The following is an 18,122-nucleotide window of genomic DNA, read 5'->3' as shown; positions in this document are numbered from 1 at the left end:
CGCGTATAAGACGACTGCTGAGAAAAACATAAATTCAAGTGGTTAATAGTAAAGAGGGTTTGTGCTAAGAGCATTTCACAGGAGACAGCGGAGAGGGGTTCTCCCCCTTTCTGTTTTTCAAGAACAGCCAGGGCAGTTTTTAAGGTACGGTTGGCACGCTCCACAATAGCTTGACCTGTGGAATTAAAGGGAATACCGAAGAGATGCCGAACATTCCAGCGGGCACAAAACTCAGCAAAGGCGGAGCTGCAGTAAGCGCCATTTTCCAGATTTCTTTTTAATAACAAAAACAGGAGAATTAAAAGGCGAGGTAGAGGTCGTGAGGTGACCTGCGGCTACTTGCTCATCGACCAGGGAGTGCAAAGCCTGTAATTTTTCAAGGGGCAGCGGCCATTGTTCTACCCAAACGGGTTCTTGAGAAAGCCAAGAAAGGGCCACTGCGGAAGGCTTGGCCATTACTCATCAAGAATCAGGCTTGCTTTTAGCTGATTGAGAAGATCCCTCCCCCAGAGATTTAACCCCAGCGGGACCACAACGGGCTGAATATAGCCCAAAAGAGTTTTCGTGTGCGCGGAAACGACGGGGAGGGACCGCTGACTTTGACGGGCGGCCCTGGTCCCACCAACACCATGCACCGCTGGACTATCGTCTAACGGCCACTCGGCCGGCCATTGAGCAGAGTCAATAACAGAAATATCAGCTCCGGTGTCCAGAAGGCCCTCAAAGGGTTTTCCGTTGACTAAATAGGTTCGTAAAGGCTTGGAAGCAAGGATCTCTTGGTTCACCAGAGCGACCTGAAAAACAGAAGAAGAAGAGAAACCACCCTCGCGCCCCCTTATGGGAAGCGCGTGAACGACGGGAGTCCCGGGCGGAAGTGAAAAAGGGAGTTGGCTCCATGCTTGTACTAGGAGCGGCACCCCCGGGGGAGGGGCTTCCTCACAAGAAGGAATGATAAACACTCCCTGTTCCCCCATCTCCTGCAGGGGTAAGAGCAAGGCTGCCACTGCGGGGAAGTCTGGAGGCAAAGAGACAGCCAAGGTGGTTACTTCTCCTGGTAAAGGTTGGGCGGCAGCAGACACCGTCTCCAGGGTCCAAAGTAAAGGGTCTCCCTTTGGGCTCGGGCAAGGAGACTGCCCGCTTATGAGTTTTTTTGCTCTGAGTCGCTAGGGGGGGCAGAGCGGCACTGATTTGCCCAATGATAGCCCTTCCCGCACCTCGGACATTTTTTCGATGGCCTATTGTCCGAGGAGCCCCTTTGGGGGGTCCGGGCGCGGCATTGAGCCCGGAAGTGGCCTGGTTTCCCACATTTAAAACAGTTCCCCGCGGGCCGTTTGCCTCTGTCCCCATTTCCCCGAAGGGCTGCGGCCAGAAGCGCCATCTCGTGCTGCTTGGAGCCCACCTCAGCACAGGCTGTTAACATGTCGGCTAAGGTGTAGCCAGGGCGGCTGACGACAGAGCTCAGAACCCGCTTGCAGTCAGTGTTGGCATTCTCGTAGCCTAACTTCACCAGCAACTCGCTTTGCGCCTCGATGTTATCCAGCTGCCGCTGGATGGCCTCTTGGAGGCGATCGATGAAGGCGCCATAAGGCTCCCCGTTACCCTGCCGGATGGCACTGAATGATTTTTGTGCCTTCTCTGTAACTGGGACCCGGCGGAAGGAGCGGAGGATGCAAGCTTTAACGCCTGCCAGATGGGCATCAGTGAGCTGGGCTTGAGCAGCCAGGTCAGCAAACTGTCCCGCCCCATAAAGCTGGTCGGCGGTAATTTGAGCAGTACCCGCAGCAATGGCGGCGGCTCGATATTCGCTGTCCCACACGACATATTGGGAGGGGGACAGAATCATACGAGCAAGAGTCTTCCAATCATAGGGCAACATAGAATAACCTTGTGCGATACCTTCTAAGGTCCCCTGCACAAAGGTAGACTTCAAGCCATAATCTTTAATGGATTTATTCAATTCTCTCAGGACGGAATAGGGCAACCCTGCCCAAGTTACTTGAACCTGGTTGGGGTGCCGAGGATCCGGGGTCCGTGTTATGGGGAACAACCCCGGAGATTCCCCACCCCAATCCTCCGACAAGTCCAGTTCCCTTGCCTCTCGGGCTCGAGCCAAGGAGCGTTCTAAGGGACTGAGAAGGATGGCGGGAGAGGACTGGGGCACCGGGAGGGCTGAGCCCGGCGGCTCACTGGGAGACACAACCGTCTGAGGAGCTCCCGCGGGAGCTGAGGCCTCTGGCCAAGAGGCCAGGGCCGGGTAGAGATAAGGGGGGGGGTTCACCCGACGCCTCAGGGGGCTTACAGAGGATGTTATCAGTCGGAGTGAACTGGCAAATAGCATGATGAATCCGCTGCCAGGTTATGAGCAGAGACATAGGAGCGCGGGGTTCCTGCCGCAACTCCGCTCCGATTTTCCCCCAGTCACTGGGCTTCATGGAACCACATTGTGGATACCATGGACACTGGCAGTCTATCTCCCGCAGGAGCTCAAGGATCTCTTTCCCTGACGGACATCTGTCGGGCTGCTGTGACTGACATAATTTCTGTAATTCATCCGCATGCGCTACCTGTTCTTTGGACAATGTTTTCCCCATACTCACCTGAGAAGGTGCACCGTGAAGACCGAGAGGTCGGGCGAGTAGAGGCGGGGAGCTGATCACGTCGGGGTCACCAGCTGTGGGAGTCAGGAAACGAGACGAGATGACCGTGGGTGAAAGCTGACCTCCAGAGCGAGAGCGCTGCTTTATTTAAATCCATGTGTAAGTCAGTGATTGGACAGTTTGGCCGCAGGACTGCACATGCTCTTTACGCCATGAGACACTAGGCACTTGCTGATTGGGCTACGTCGGGTGCAGGCAGCACAGGCTTCCACGTGGTTTGCCAGCGTGGCGTCTGGTACTTTTCCTACACCCTACAAATATCACCCAAAATAACTTTTGATCCAGATGCCCTGCTGTGACGGATAGTTGGTACCAGCGGCGGATTAGTTGGTACCAGCGGCGGAGCCAGTTTGGTGTAGCGGTTAAGTGTGCGGACTCCTCCACTTGCACCTGCTAGCATGGCCTTGGGTCAGCCATAGCTCTGGCAGAAGTTGTCCTTGAAAGGGCAGCTGCTGTGAGAGCCCTCTCCAGCCCCACCCACCTCACAGGGTGTCTGTTGTGGGGGAGGAAGGTAAAGGAGATTGTGAGCTGCTCTGAGACTCTTCGGAGTGGACGGCGGGATATAAATCCAATATCTTCTAAAAATATTGGTTGCCAGGAGACAAAGGGGGCCCACCCACAACTATTAGGCTATCATTTCATTTTTATAAGAAATAAAATAAAATTTTGAAAAATCACGTAAGTGGGGAAAAGGTACAATTAAAACTTTTGTGAAATGTATGTATGTTTTTAGTAATTCCAGTGTACCTGTGTTGTACATTTTACTGGCAGTATGCAGTAGATATTAAATGTAAAGACAGATTGCATTTTCTCCAGGGGAGCTGATCTCTGCCAGCTGGAGATCAGTTGGAAAAGTGGGAGATCCCCAGGCTCCACCTGGAGGCTGGCAACCCTAAATACAACATAAATTTTAGTTGCAGTACAGCAATAATATTGGAATTTCTATTGCATTTTCAAGCTATTAAAAGGACATTCACATTTTTAACATATTGTCTAATGCTTAAGGGGCCCACTTCATCAGGGGCCTACTTCCATTGGTAGGCTTGCCAATCCCCAGGTCCCAGCGGGGGTTCTTCCGCTTTCCCAGGCTCCTTTCCGCCCCCAGTCAGCTGGCCAACAGGGGAAGCCCCGCCCCCAAAGCCACCATGTGACTTAACCCCTCCAGAGGCTCCAGTCTCCGCTTGGAAAGGCTTCCTCTTGGGATGGGATGTCTGTGTTACTTGGAAGAAGTTGACTGCAACTTGTGAGTCACTTCAGAGTCACCAGAAACCAGGGGGGGGGGGGGTGTGAGGAAAAGCCCCCTACTTTTCATACATGTGAACATCATGATCACCAGCGTGGTTGCCAGGGTGCCTGGAGATTTGACTCTCACACATCTGCTCTAAGAAGTGGACTTTGCTTACAGTTTCTAAGGCTTATATGGCAGCTTTGCATTCTACATCTCTGAAGAGTGTTAGCCAGAACTACAGACATGCTCCAGCTGCTCCTTGTGTGCCCAGTCTTGGCCACTGCAGTGGAAGAAGCCACCATGTTTCCAGCCTGGCTCCATGGACCTAAAGCTAACAACAGCAGAAATCCATCTTGCTTTCCTGACCCAAACATACCCCACCAGGCTGAACTCATTCCTTCTTAGTGGGAAAGTCACACGTACACACCCTGAGCCTGCAAGCAACCCATCTGTTTTATGAATGGATTAATAGCTCCACTGTTGATCCTAATTGCTCAGCAATACCAGAACAATAACTCTTGTCCAGCAGAAGATGAGAAAGAGGAAGGACATCTCCTGTCTCCATCAAGTCTTTTGTCTACACCGGGTGGTACCTAGGCCAGCATTTGATTCCCTATTGTCACCTTCCCAGCTAATCCCATTTAATCTTAAGTATCCAGCCATTTCCATTCTCACCCTAGTCTAATACCTTGGAGCCGCCCCAGGCAGCATCGCAGCTTGGAAATTTCCAGCTTCACCAGACTAAGGTGAAGTTCATTGGTCAAAACTGGCATCCAATTAGGTGTCAGCAAGGGATGTCCAGCCTTCTTGGTCATCGCAGAACCTCCCATCTCTCCTCCCTTGGACCTCCCAGTCCCTAAGGGTCTGAGGAAGCCTATTTAACCTCTGACCCAACTCCACTCAGGTGTGCTTCTATTCAGCAACCCACCTTCCGCTGTCTAGATCCATCCCCAATTCTGGCCACAGTTTTGGGTCCATTTCCCCTGTCCTCTCATGTCGCCATTGGAACCTTCCTGGAAGAACTACGATGGTAAATATCGCCCTGTATGTCTACCCTGATATGTGTCCCTATCAATCTATCTATTTTTCCTAGACCTGTATGAATGTGTGAATGTTTTGTATTTTACCTTGTGTGAAAGAACTACTATTCTAAATAAATTACAATTGGTTTTTATTAAATTAGAGTCCTTTATTGAGCATTGACTCTCTGATCGGTTGAGCCTGGTATACACAGATAATAAAAGATTCCTTTTTGGGGCTAACTGTCTCTCAGCCTAATTCCCCAATCTTATTTTGAGAGCAGTTTCCCTAACAGGGGCGGGGGGGAGAACGTCTTCTGAGCACTTCATTATTCCCTATGTGGAGATCAATTCTCATAGGGTATAATGGGGAATTGATCCGGAGGTTTCAGGGGCTCTGGGGGAGCTGTTTTTTGAGGTAGAGGCACCAAATTTTCAGTATAGCATCTAGTGGCAATCCCCAAAGTACCCCCCCAAGTTTTAAAACGATTGGACCAGTGATAGGGCAGTGGTTGGCGAGGGGTCGGGTATGTGTGCAGGGTGGCCCTTCCGCTAGGCAAATGCCAAATTGGGTGCTCTCCCCCCTCCTGGTGTCCTAGGCGTATGCCCCGGCTTGTGTACTGGCCGGCTGGCTTCTGATTCCGGAAGGGAGGCGGAGCAAAGCCACCCAGCCATTGCACGCTGGCTGGCTTGGCTCTAAGGCGAGCAAAGCCGGCCAGGGTTCAACTGCAGGCTTTGCTCCGCTTCTTTCCGATTCCAGAAGGGAGGTGAAGCAAATCGGAAGGAAGGCAAAAGAAGAAGATGACAATGAAGAAGACTGTAGATTTATACCCCGCCCTTCTCTCTGAATCAGAGACTCAGAGTGGCTTACAAGCTCCTATATCAGGGGTGGCCAACGGTAGTTCTTCAGATGTTTTTTGCCTACAACTCCCATCAGCCCCAGCCAGCATGGCCAATGGCTGGGGCTGATGGGAGTTGTAGGCAAAAAACATCTGGAGAGCTACCGTTGGCCGCCCCTGTCCTATATCTCCCCCCCCCACAACAGACACACTGTGAGGTGGGTGGGGCTGAGAGGGCTCTCACAGCAGCTGCCCTTTCGAGGACAGAGGCTCAGAGTGGCCTACAATCTCCTTTCCCTTCCTCCCCCACAACAGACACCCTGTGAGGTGGGTGGGACTGGAGAGGGCTCTCACAGCAGCTGCCTGTTCGAGGACAGAGTCTCAGAGTGGCCTACAATCTCCTTTCCCTTCCTCCCCCACAACGGACACCCTGTGAGGTGGGTGGGGCTGGAGAGGGCTCTCACAGCAGCTGCCCGTTCGAGGACAACCTCTGCCAGAGCTATAGCTGACCCAAGGCCATTCCAGCAGCTGCATGAGGAGGAGTGGGGGAATCAAACCCGGTTCTCCCAGATAAGAGTCCACACACTTAACCACTACACCACACTGGCTCAAAGCCAGTCCCCCAGGTGCCCTTCCCAGCCTACTCTGCTGCGAGACCCCCCCAGGGGAGCAGAAAGGTGCACACAATGGGGTGCAGCACTGCAGGGGTGGTGAGCACCAAGCTTGCCCTGTGTGGGACCCCTCCCCCTCCACTTCTGATTTCCTCACTTTGTGGGTCTCTTTTAGGGTTGTATATCTGGCAGCACTTGATTTCCTGCGAAACAAGCAGGGACGGGCGCAAGAGAGGATTTAACCAGCACGCCTACAACGGGGAGGACTACCTCAGCTTCGACATGGAGACCCTCACCTGGACAGCAGCCACTGTGCCCGCTCAGGTGACCAAGAGGACGTGGGATGCTAAACTGGACGATATCCAGGCTGTCAGAGCCTTCTTGGAAGAGGAATGCATCTGGTGGCTGCAGAAGTTCCTGGTCTACGGGAAGGAGTCTCTGCTGAGGAGAGGTGAAGATTCTGTTTTGTAACAAGTGTTAGGATTCCTCTGTCCCCTAGAATTTGTCTTCTCAGTCTTTGGGGAAACTTTAGGATTTCGAAATCAAAGAAGGAGTCGATATCTTCGTCGCTGGCTGCGGCAAAGGGGTGGCCAAAGTTGCTTAACTTAAGAGCCACGTAGAATAAACATCAGGTGTTTGAGAGCCGCAAAACAAGAGGGAGAAAAATAGATGGGGGAGGGAGGGAGCAGTGGGAAGAAAGCAACTTTAATTTTAATGGCGATTCGCCAAGTCGGCAAAATGAGGCAGTGGGGAGCTTTGAGAGCCACACAATATGTGTGAAAGAGCCACATGTGGCTCCCGAGCCACAGTTTGGCCACCCCTGCTATAGCAAATTGGAGACAGAAGGCATCTCCTTCATCGGTTGTTTGGTTAGGCAAATGCTGGGAATATTTCATTTTAGACAAAAATCACATACAACAGGTATCAGGGTGTGTGTGTGTGTTTGAAGGTTTCACCGTCAAGATGACAGCCTGGCTTGTTAGCCGCCCTGAGTCCACTTGCGGGGATGGTAAGATAGAAATGGAATGAGTGAATGAATGAATGAATCATTAAAATTTCCCTAAAAGTACCAAACTAACTGAGCTGAGAGAGGGATGGCCTAGAACAGGGGTGGCCGATGGTAGCTCTCCAGATATTTATTTGCCTACAACTCCCATCAGCCCCAGCCAGCATGGCTGATGACTGGGGCTGATGGAAGTTGTAGGGGAAAAACATCTGGAGAGCTACCGTTCGCCACCCCTGGTCTAGAATCTTTCTCCCTGACACACTAATTTGTACTTGTAGGGAGGTTTCGCTCTATTAAAATAAAAATAAATAGTATTCATTTACTCTTATTTCTCCCAGAAAGTTTCCGTCTTTGCCCTTGCAGCAAAAAAAATATGCGCCATGGTGGCAACGCAAACATAAGAGAAGACATGTTGGATCAGGCCAATGGCCCATCCAGTCCAACACTCTGTGTCACATAAGAGAAGCCATGTTGGATCAGGGCAGTGGCCCATCCAGTCCAACACTCTGTGTCACATAAGAACATAAGAGAAGCCATGTTGGATCAGGCCAGTGGCCCATCCAGTCCAACACTCTGTGTCACATAAGAACATAAGAGAAGCCATGTTGGATCAGGCCAGTGGCCCTTCCAGTCCAACACTCTGGGTGTTTTCGCACTGACCTTAATCGGCAGCGACGTCCCTCTTCACCGCGCAGGATCTGCGCGGATTTCGCACCAATTGCTGCGGAGCACCCGGAAGAGCCGCAAAGTCCCGCGGCTTTTGCGGCGCAAATGGAAACTGGTTTTTTGCGGTTTCCATTTGCGCCGCAAAAGCCGCGGGACTTTGCGGCTCTTCCGGGTGCTCCGCAGCAATTGGTGCGAAATCCGCGCAGATCCTGCGCGGTGAAGAGGGACGTCGCTGCCGATTAAGGTCAGTGCGAAAACGCCCTCTGTGTCACACAGTGGCCAAAAAACCCAAGTGCCCTCAAGAGGTCCACCAGTGGGGCTAGAAGCCCTTCCACTGTGCACCCCCACAAGCACCAGGAATACAGAGCATCACTGCCCCAGACAGAGAGTTCCAACAATACCCTGTGGCTAATAGCCGCTGATGGACCTCTGCTCCATATGCTTATCCATTACCTTCTTGAAGCTCTCTATGCCCTTCTTGATGCTGTCTATGTGAAGGGATGATTTGTAGATTTCCGTGTATTATCTCTGTTGTTATCGCTGTTGTATTGCATTTGTTGTCATATCCTCCTTGTCTCACATGGCATTTTGTATGTCCGTTAAGTTTTTGTTTACTTTGATTTTTCTTGAGACGTCTGTAGATTGGCAACAGCCAATGGCTAATTACAATAACCAAACTGAACTTAGCCTGGACCAATGTCGCTGCTTTCACAGAGCCCCCCACTGTGACGGTGGGACGCAAGGAAGACTACGACGGCATGGAAACCCTCACCTGTCGGGTTCACGGCTTCCACCCCAAGGAGATCGATGTCACCTGGCGGAAGGATGGCAAAGTCTGGAATCAGGAGACCTTTCATGGGGGTGTCATTCCCAACTGGGACGGGACCTACCACACCTGGCTGAGCGTCAAGATCCACCTTAGGGACAGGGATCGGTACCGTTGCCATGTGGAACACGACAGCCTACCAGAGCCTATAGACTTGGCCTGGGAGAAACCAGGTGAGACACTGAAAGGGGGGGGGGAGAAGTTTGGGGGGTGGCAACTTCTAGGACAAGGGCAGCCAAACTTGCTTAACATTAGAGCCACATCGAATGAACATTGGATGTTTAAGATCCACAAGACATGAACACCAGAAATTTGAAGATGAAAATATTGGATTTATATCCCGCCCTCCACTCCGAAGAGTCTCAGAGCGGCTCACAATCTCCTTTCCTTTCCTCCCCCACAACAGACACCCTGTGAGGTGGGTGAGGCTGAGAGGGCTCTCACAGCAGCTGCCCTTTCAAGGACAGAGGCTCAGAGCAGCCTACAATCTCCTTTCCTTTCCTCCCCCACAACAGACACCCTGTGAGGTGGGTGAGGCTGAGAGGGCTCTCACAGCAGCTGCCCTTTCAAGGACAGAGGCTCAGAGCGGCCTACAATCTCCTTTCCCTTCCTCCCCCACAACAGACACCCTGTGAGGTGGGTGGGGCTGGAGAGGGCTCTCACAGCAGCTGCCCTTTCAAGGACAACCTCTGCCAGAGCTATGGCTGACCCAAGGCCATGCTAGCAGGTGCAAGTGGAGGAGTGGGGAATCAAACCCAGTTCTCCCAGATAAGAGTCTGCACACTTAACCACTACACCAAACTGGCTACCCCAAACACCAATTTGAGAGCCACAATACATGAACATCAGATGGTTGAGAGTCACAGTGCATGAAAGAAGGGAGGGAAGGAGGTGAAATGATGGGGGGAGGGGAGAAGGAGAGATGGAAAGAAAGCAACTTTAGGATAGTCCGTTTTTAGGATATTACTTCAACTCTGTTGTTTTATTGTTGTAAGCCACCCTGAGCCCACTCGCGGGATAGGGTGGGATATAAATCTAAAAAATGAATTAAATTAAACTTTAACTGAAATGCATTCTCCAAGCCACCGGCTGGCCTGGCTTGGAGAAGTGATTTAAAAGAGACGAATGCCTTCGCCAAGCCGGCTGAGGGGGCAGTGGGGGTTTTGAGAGCCACACAATATGTGTGAAAGAGCCACATGTGGCTCCCGAGCCACAGTTTGGCCACCCCTGGATTCTAAGCGGTGAATTTCCACCCTGGGAGGATGAAGGAGGACTCCCAAGAACAGACCCTTGCTAATACTGATTTAAGAACATAAGAGAAGCCATGTTGGATGAGGCCAATAGCCCATCCAGTCCAACACTCTATGTCACATAAGAACATAAAAGAAGCCATGTTTGCTGAGGCCAATGGCCCATCCAGTCCAACACTCTGTGTCACATAAGAACATAAGAGAAGCCATGTTGGATCAGGCCAATGGCCCATCCAGTCCACTCTGTGTCACACAGTGGCCAAATACACACACACACACTGTGGCTAATAGCCACTGATGGACCTCTGCTCCATATTTTTATCTGATCCCCTCTTAAAGCTGGCTATGGTTGTAGCCGCCACCACCTCCTGTGGCAGTGAAATCCACATGTCAATCACCCTTTGGGTGTACCATGAACTTCGGTATAGGTATCTGCTCTGTCTGTATACTGTTTTGGACTGTGGACACGGCCGGTGTGCGGGAGTAGGCAATGTAGGCAGATGGCTGGGGCACTGCCTGGCCTACGGGGTGCTATTAGGTGCCCCCTCCCCACAGGCCCCCCCTATGCCTTGCAGCTTCTTCTGCCCACCCAAGACCCAGGTGGAAGGAAGAGGCCACACAGCCTCGCTCAAGGCTGCCTCAGAGGAAAGCAGAGTAAGGCCTCTTTCACCCGCCCAAGACCTTGCTCTGAGGCTGCTTTCCCTGCAAGGAAAGGCAGCCTTGGAGTGAGACACCACCCAGGACTGTTCATCAGCTGATCGGCAGGGGTCTTTAACTGGGAGGGGGGAGGCAGATCAGCCGCTTCAGCCACTTCTCCACCTAGTGGGAAGGCAACAGAAGCAGCCTACCTCCCCCCTCCCCCGTTTAAAGACTCCCCATGGGGGGGCAGTGACCTGGGGCGGCAAAAACCCCAGCGCCACCCCTGACAGTGGATACTGACCCCAACTCTATTTTTGGGTAAACTGTATCACCTCTTGAGAAAGGAACACCCGCAATGGGGTGAAGCAGAAGGTGAAGAAGACATCGGATTTATATCCCGCCCTCCGCTCAGCGTCTCAGAGAGGCTCACAATCTCCTTTGTTTTCCTCCCCCACAACAAACACCCTGTGAGGTGGGTGGGGCTGAGAGAGTTCTTCCAGAAGCTGGCCTTTCAAGGACAACTCTGCAAGAGCTGTGGCTAAGCCAAGGCCATTCCAGCAGCTGCACGTGGAGGAGAAGGGAATCAAACCCAATTCTCCCAGATAAGAGTCCGCTCACCAAGCCACTACACCAAGCTGGGGTGGTTATTGCACTCCGCTGAGAGAGATACACATATACGAAATGGAATAATTGAGTCAGACTCTCATACCTGGAATCAGCAATGTTTATCGGGGAGAACCCTCATTACAGGTCTTGATGTGGAAGATTTTGGCTTGAGTTTCTAGAAGTCTTGGGAAACAATGAGCTCTTCATTGTTTGCTGGACTTTGAAAAAAGTTATTAGTATTTGCTTACTGGGCTTTGAAAAAGTTATGACTGTAGTTATTCTACTGTTTCTCATCCTTTGGGATTTTGTACCTTTATATACTATTATCAGGGCTTTTTTTGTAGCAGGAACTCCTTTGCATATTAGACCACACCCTCTTAATGTAGCCAATCCTCCAAGAGCTTACAGTGCAGGGCCTACTGTAAGCTCTTTGAGGATTGGCTACATCAAGGGGGTGTGGCCTAATATGCATAGGAGTTCCTGCTACAAAAAAACCCTGACTATTATAGAAGAATGTTTTGTTTCATACCTTCTTAACCTTTTGGGAAAGTTTTTTGTTTTGTTTGCTAGACTTTGGGCTGCTTCCCCCCCCACCACCAAAAAAAAAAAAGTATGCAGCCTTGAAAATCTTCTAGGGAGGAGAAAAGGACACAAACAGAGCTGGTGATTTCCCAGCCTCTCCACAGATCTTCTTTGTGGTCTCTGTGTGGCTCACACACTGGGTACTGCGCCTGCACCGTGCCCTTCTTCGGAGAATTCTAAAGCTACATTTTTCTGGCGGGCTTTTCCTAAGCGCAGATAGTAACAGCGGAATGTGCATGCCCCAAGCGGAGGGAAAGCCACGTCCCACCTCAGTTCCTTCCTTACCACCGGCCGGCTGGCTGGGAAAATTTTTCCTCCGGTCTTCTCGCTCTTCACTCACACACTTCTTTATGGCAGACTAGCGTTTTTCACTTCCTTATTCGTTGAGTTTCACCTATAAAACAAAAACAAAACGTAAAAACATCGTCACGTTTGTTGTATTTTTCTAGTTCCCTCACCCGCCCCCCCCCCCTTTCTCCCCTCCTGTCAGATCTGTTCTGAGGGGAAGGATATGGAAAAGCTTCCATTTTTTAAACGCTGTGTAATGTACTGAGAACCAAGACCATTTGAAGGCAACATAGTTTATTGAGTAGCACATCACAAGAGAGGGAGCACGCGGGCCGGGCCCCCGCTTATATACATTACCCGGAACTGCCCCCTCATCTGACCAGGCCAATCCTGGTCAGTCAAGCTTCCCGCCACAGATCTTGATGGGCGGAGCGTATGGCGAGCTACATCCGGGGACCCAAGGGTCGCCTTCAGTCGCGATCGCCATGCTGCATAACCTCTTATGTTCAATACATAACACGCTGAGTATCCTTGGCTTTGAGAGCTGGACCATAAGGAAGGCCGAGCACAGAAGAATAGATGCTTTTGAGCTGTGGTGCTGGGGAAGACTCTTGAGAGTCCCTTGGATTGCAAGAAGATCCAATCTGTCAGTCCTAAAGGAGATCAACCCAGACTGTTCCCTGGAAGGTCAGATGCTGAAGCTGAAGCTCAAATACTTTGGCCACCCAATGAGAAGGGAGCACTCGCTGGAGAAGATCCTGATGCTGGGAAAGACAGAAGGCAAAAGAAGAAGGGGACGGCAAAAGTTGAGATGGCTGGGCAGTGTTACTCATGTACCAAACACGAATTTGAGCAGATTTCGGAGGGTGGCGGAAGACAGGAAGGCCTGGCGTGACTTTGTCTATGGGGTCGCAAAGAGTCGGACTCGACTGTGCGACTGAACAACAACAACAAAAATCCTGTAAAGCAAAGATTCCCCCCACAGATGGTCACAACATCTGTCTCTTCTGCCTAGGGGAACACCACAGGGTGGACACTTGCGCTCATTGTGCACAGTTCGGTCATCAGGCAAAAAAGAACCGAGCCGCAAGACTCCGAACGTTTCTCCTTGAGACCGCATTCACCTCACCGATGCACCAGCCTACGGACCCGCGGTCTCTGCTGCCTCCCCCTCCTGATATGCAGGGAGATTCGGCTGCTTCCATTTCGAGTGGGATCCAATACCCGGAAGCATAAGGCTGTAACGTCAAAGCCTTTAAAGAGAAAGAGTGACTTGCCCTCGAAGTCGACTCCCACTTGTTAGGGATTTCTGCTTGAAATTCTATTTCTTTATCTCAAACAGTGCGATGGATCACTGGATCGAAGAATCATTGAGAGGCGTTTAACATGAAAAAGCAAAAACATAATTATTTCTACAGGGAAAGGGTACTGGGAGGTGAAAATAACAAACACTATAGAACTACGTCCTCACACTAGAAGATCATGTGCTTCCTCCTTCTTCTTGACCTCTCTGCCTGAACAAAAGGAAGTCTTTCTGTATTGGACTGAGAAGGCAGGCCTGTATCGCAGTTTGGATTGTGTTGGCTCTGTCTGCTGGTAAGAATGCCATGCGTGCTTTCGTGTCCAAGATTGCTCCTATATACTGCAGAGTTTGAGTAGGGCAAAGGCATGACTTCTGCTGGTTGACATGAAGTCCTAGGCTCTCCAATAAGTCCAGGACCGTTTGTATGTCTTTGTTCAGTTTGAGAATTGAGGGGGCCACAAGGAGCCCATCGTCGATATAAGGATACACAGCGATGTTTCTGGTGAAGATCATAAGTTACAGGTAAGCAACTTGTTTTTCCCCCTTCTGGAGGGGTGTGGCAGAGTGATATAGCTTCAGGCCTCATTTTGGGCAGGAGCTCACAAGAACAGAACTCCGGATATTATTGCGTTCTTTCTTTCTTAACTCCCCCCCCTTCCCAAATTCTTGTTTCTGGGCTCTGTTGTTCAACGCCCACCCCTGGTGAGAACTTTGCTGCAAACTTTCTAATATTTCCCCCACACACGCAAAAAAAAAACAAATGGGGAAATAACCAAAACTTATCAAGCAGACAAACGGAAATCTTCATTACGCCACTGCGACCACACAAGAGAAAGTAATTTTAAAAGTATGATGGGAGTGAGGCTTTATTATGTCAATTCTAATTCAAGAAGCATTTTAAGGTAGGTGTGGAGCTGATGGAATTAAGTCCACCTTCCGGTGATGTCAGGGGGTGTGTGGCCTATGCAAATGAGTTGTGCTAATGAGCTCTGGCGCCTCTTTTTCTACGAAATGACCCCGGTATAGCTTTATTGTCCTCAGAATGTATTAAAAAGGTCACCTGACATTTCTGAGGTGGCTCTTCCCCCCTCTCCCCAATTTATGCTTACCTGATTCTGTGGCCGCTCTGCCTTTCGAACACACACAGGCCTCCCCTACTGAATGGGAGCGCCAGTTTGGTGTAGTGGTTAGGTGTGCAGACTCTTATCTGGGAGAACCGGATTTGATTCCCCACTCCTCCACTTGCACCTGCTGGCGTGGCCCTGGGTCAGCCATAGCTTTGGCAGAGATTGTCCTTGAAAGGGCAGCTGCTGTGAGAGCCCTCTCAGCCCCACCCACCTCACAGGGTGTCTGTTGTGGGGGAGGAAGGGAAAGGAGATTGTAGGCCGCTCTGAGCCTCTGTCCTTGAAAGGGCAGCTGCTGTGAGAGCCCTCTCAGCCCCACTCACCTCACAGGGTGTCTGTTGTGGGGGAGGAAGGGAAAGGAGATTGTAGGCCGCTCTGAGCCTCTGTCCTTGAAAGGGCAGCTGCTGTGAGAGCCCTCTCAGCCCCACCCACCTCACAGGGTGTCTGTTGTGGGGGAGGAAGGGAAAGGAGATTGTAGGCCGCTCTGAGCCTCTTTCCTTGAAAGCGCAGCTGCTGTGAGAGCCCTCTCAGCCCCACCCACCTCACAGGGTGTCTGTTGTGGGGGAGGAAGGGAAAGGAGATTGTAGGCCGCTCTGAGCCTCTGTCCTTGAAAGGGCAGCTGCTGTGAGAGCCCTCTCAGCCCCCCCCCACCTCACAGGGTGTCTGTTGTGAGGGAGGAAGGGAAAGGAGATTGTAGGCAACTCTGAGCCTCTGTCCTTGAAAGGGCAGCTGCTGTGAGAGCCCTCTCCAGCCCCACCCACCTCACAGGGTGTCTGTTGTGGGGGAGGAAGTGAAAGGAGATTGTAGGCCGCTCTGAGCCTCTGTCCTTGAAAGGGCAGCTGCTGTGAGAGCCCTCTCAGCCCCACCCACCTCACAGGGTGTCTGTTGTGGGGGAGGAAGGGAAAGGAGATTGTAGGCCGCTGTGTGCCTCTGTCCTTGAAAGGGCAGCTGCTGTGAGAGCCCTCTCAGCCCCACCCACCTCACACAGTGTCTGTTGTGGGGGAGGAAGTGAAAGGAGATTGTAGGCCACTCTGAGCCTCTGTCCTTGAAAGGGCAGCTGCTGTGAGAGCCCTCTCAGCCCCACCCACCTCACACAGTGTCTGTTGTGGGGGAGGAAGGGAAAGGAGATGGTAGGCCACTCTGAGCCTCTGTCCTTGAAAGGGCAGCTGCTGTGAGAGCCCTCTCCAGCCCCACCCACCTCACAGGGTGTCTGTTGTAGGGGAGGAAGGGAAAGGAGATTGTAGGCCACTCTGAACCTCTGTCCTTGAAAGGGCAGCTGCTGGGAGAGCCCTCTCAGCCCCACCCACCTCACAGGGTGTCTGTTGTGGGGGAGGAAGGGAAAGGAGATTGTAGGCCGCTCAGAGCCTCTGTCCTTGAAAAGGCAGCTGCTGTGAGAACCCTCTCAGCCCCACCCACCTCACAGGGTGTTTGTTGTGGGGACGGAAGATAAAGGAGATTGTGAGCCACTCTGAGACTCTGATTCAGGGTGGAGGGTGGAATATAAATCCAATGTCTTCTTCTTCTAAACAGCTCTGAGACTCCTCCATTCCTCCACTTGCAGCTGCTGGAATGGCCTTGGGTCAGCCATAGCTCTTGTGGGTGTTGTCCTTGAAAGGGCAGCTTCTGGGAGGGCTCTCTCAGCCCCACCCACCTCACAGGATGTCTGTTTTGGGGGAAGGAGATAAAGGAGATTGTAGGCCGGTCTGAGACAGATTCAGAGAGAAGAGCGAGGTATAAATCTGCAGTCTTCTTCTTCCTCTTCTTCTTTGGAGCTCATTACAAATTAATGAGAGGAACCAGAGAGGATTGTGAGGAACTCCAAAGGGATCTGTTGAGGCTGGGTGAGTGGGCGTCAACGTGGCAGATGCGGTTCAATGTGGCCAAGTGCAAAGTAATGCACATTGGGGCTAAGAATCCCAGCTACAAATACAAGTTGATGGGGTGTGAACTGGCAGAGACTGATCAAGAGAGAGATCTTGGGGTCATGATAGATAACTCACTGAAAGTGTCAAGACAGTGTGCGTTTGCAATAAAAAAGGCCAATGCCATGCTGGGAATTATTAGGAAGGGAATTGAAAACAAATCAGCCAGTATCATAATGCCCCTGTATAAATCGATGGTGCGGTCTCATTTGGAGTACTGTGTGCAGTTCTGGTCGCCGCACCTCAAAAAGGATATTATAGCTTTAGAGAAGGTGCAGAGAAGGGCAACTAGAATGATTAAAGGGCTGGAGCACTTTCCCTATGAAGAAAGGTTGAAACGCTTGGGACTCTTTAGCTTGGAGAAACGTCGACTGCGGGGTGACATGATAGAGGTTTACAAGATAATGCATGGAATGGAGAAAGTAGAGAAAGAAGTACTTTTCTCCCTTTCTCACAATACAAGAACTCGTGGGCATTCGATGAAATTGCTGAGCAGACAGGTTAAGACGGATAAAAGGAAGTACTTCTTCACCCAAAGGGTGATTAACATGTGGAATTCACTGCCACAGGAGGTGGTGGCGGCCACAAGTATAGCCACCTTCAAGAGGGGTTTAGATAAAAATATGGAGCACAGGTCCATCAGTGGCTATTAGCCACAGTGTATGGAGCACAGGTCCACCAGTGGCTATTAGCCACAGTGTATGTGTGTATATAACATTTTTTGCCACTGTGTGACACAGAGTGTTGGACTTGATGGGCCGTTGGCCTGATCCAACATGGCTTCTCTTATGTTCTTATGTTCTTATTTTGTTCTCCCCCCCCCCCCCCCCATTTCAGCAGTATCCATGATGTGGTTGTTCTGGTTGATCCTTGTGGTTGTGGCTGCTCCGTTGGCACTTTGGATCCTCTTCTACTGTTGTGAGTACCTTGTAAATACTTCCGCTGGTGTGTACATCTCCTTTGGTGAGAGGCATTTATGGAGAACATGTTACTGTCACTGGCTTCTTGGTTTTGTCCTTCCTCCTTCCCCCCACAAAAGAAATTGCCCTATTGCTAGCAAGTAGGGTTAATTAAGGGTTAAACCAGGGGTGTCAAACTCATTCGTTATGAGGGCCAGGCCATGTGTGTCGTGAAATGTAATGCCAGGTAGCAGACACAGACAAACACATTTTTTTTAAGCTTAAAATAAAACATGCATAAAGTATTAGCGTTCTTGCAATATTGTGTATGATAACTGACACCTCTTGCTCTGAATTATTGCATCAAAAACTGGAGACAATGTCTGCTGTAGCAATCTTGAGTGTGCTGTTCAGGTCTTGTTCAGGTGTGTATCTGAAAGTTGCAGACCTACTTTTGGTTTGCTCGGGGGCCTGATAGGTGCTACGGGACTCCTACTTTGTTCTATTGCTTCAGACCGACCCAGCTGCCCACCTGGATCGGCCTAGAAATAACAAGTTGAGAGAACAACCAGTTTGGTTTAGAGACCGTCCGTCGTATTGGACAACAGCAAAGTCAATAAACATGTCAGAAATGAAGACGGATGGTGAGAGTGTCAC

General features: G+C 50.9%; 2 protein-coding genes across 3 annotated transcripts in view; one reads left to right on the top strand and one right to left on the bottom strand.

The window, feature by feature from the left end:
- Nucleotides 1-18,122, bottom strand: part of LOC132571081 (zinc finger protein 91-like) — a 336,113-nt gene that overhangs the window by 286,935 nt on the left and 31,056 nt on the right. The gene's annotated exons all lie outside the window — the stretch shown is intronic.
- The window catches only part of LOC132570948 (class I histocompatibility antigen, F10 alpha chain-like), a 72,014-nt gene that overhangs the window by 51,800 nt on the left and 2,092 nt on the right, over nucleotides 1-18,122 (top strand). The window contains exon 4 of the mRNA XM_060237582.1: nucleotides 8,741-9,025. Coding sequence (XP_060093565.1) covers nucleotides 8,741-9,025 — 285 coding nt within the window. The remainder of the gene's footprint in view (nucleotides 1-8,740; nucleotides 9,026-18,122) is intronic.

The sequence above is a fragment of the Heteronotia binoei genome, chromosome 5 (assembly GCF_032191835.1).
Source record: "Heteronotia binoei isolate CCM8104 ecotype False Entrance Well chromosome 5, APGP_CSIRO_Hbin_v1, whole genome shotgun sequence".
NCBI classification, from domain to species: domain Eukaryota; kingdom Metazoa; phylum Chordata; class Lepidosauria; order Squamata; family Gekkonidae; genus Heteronotia; species Heteronotia binoei.
Note: the sequence above shows the minus strand (reverse complement) of the source record. Positions and strands in the feature narration are given on the sequence as shown.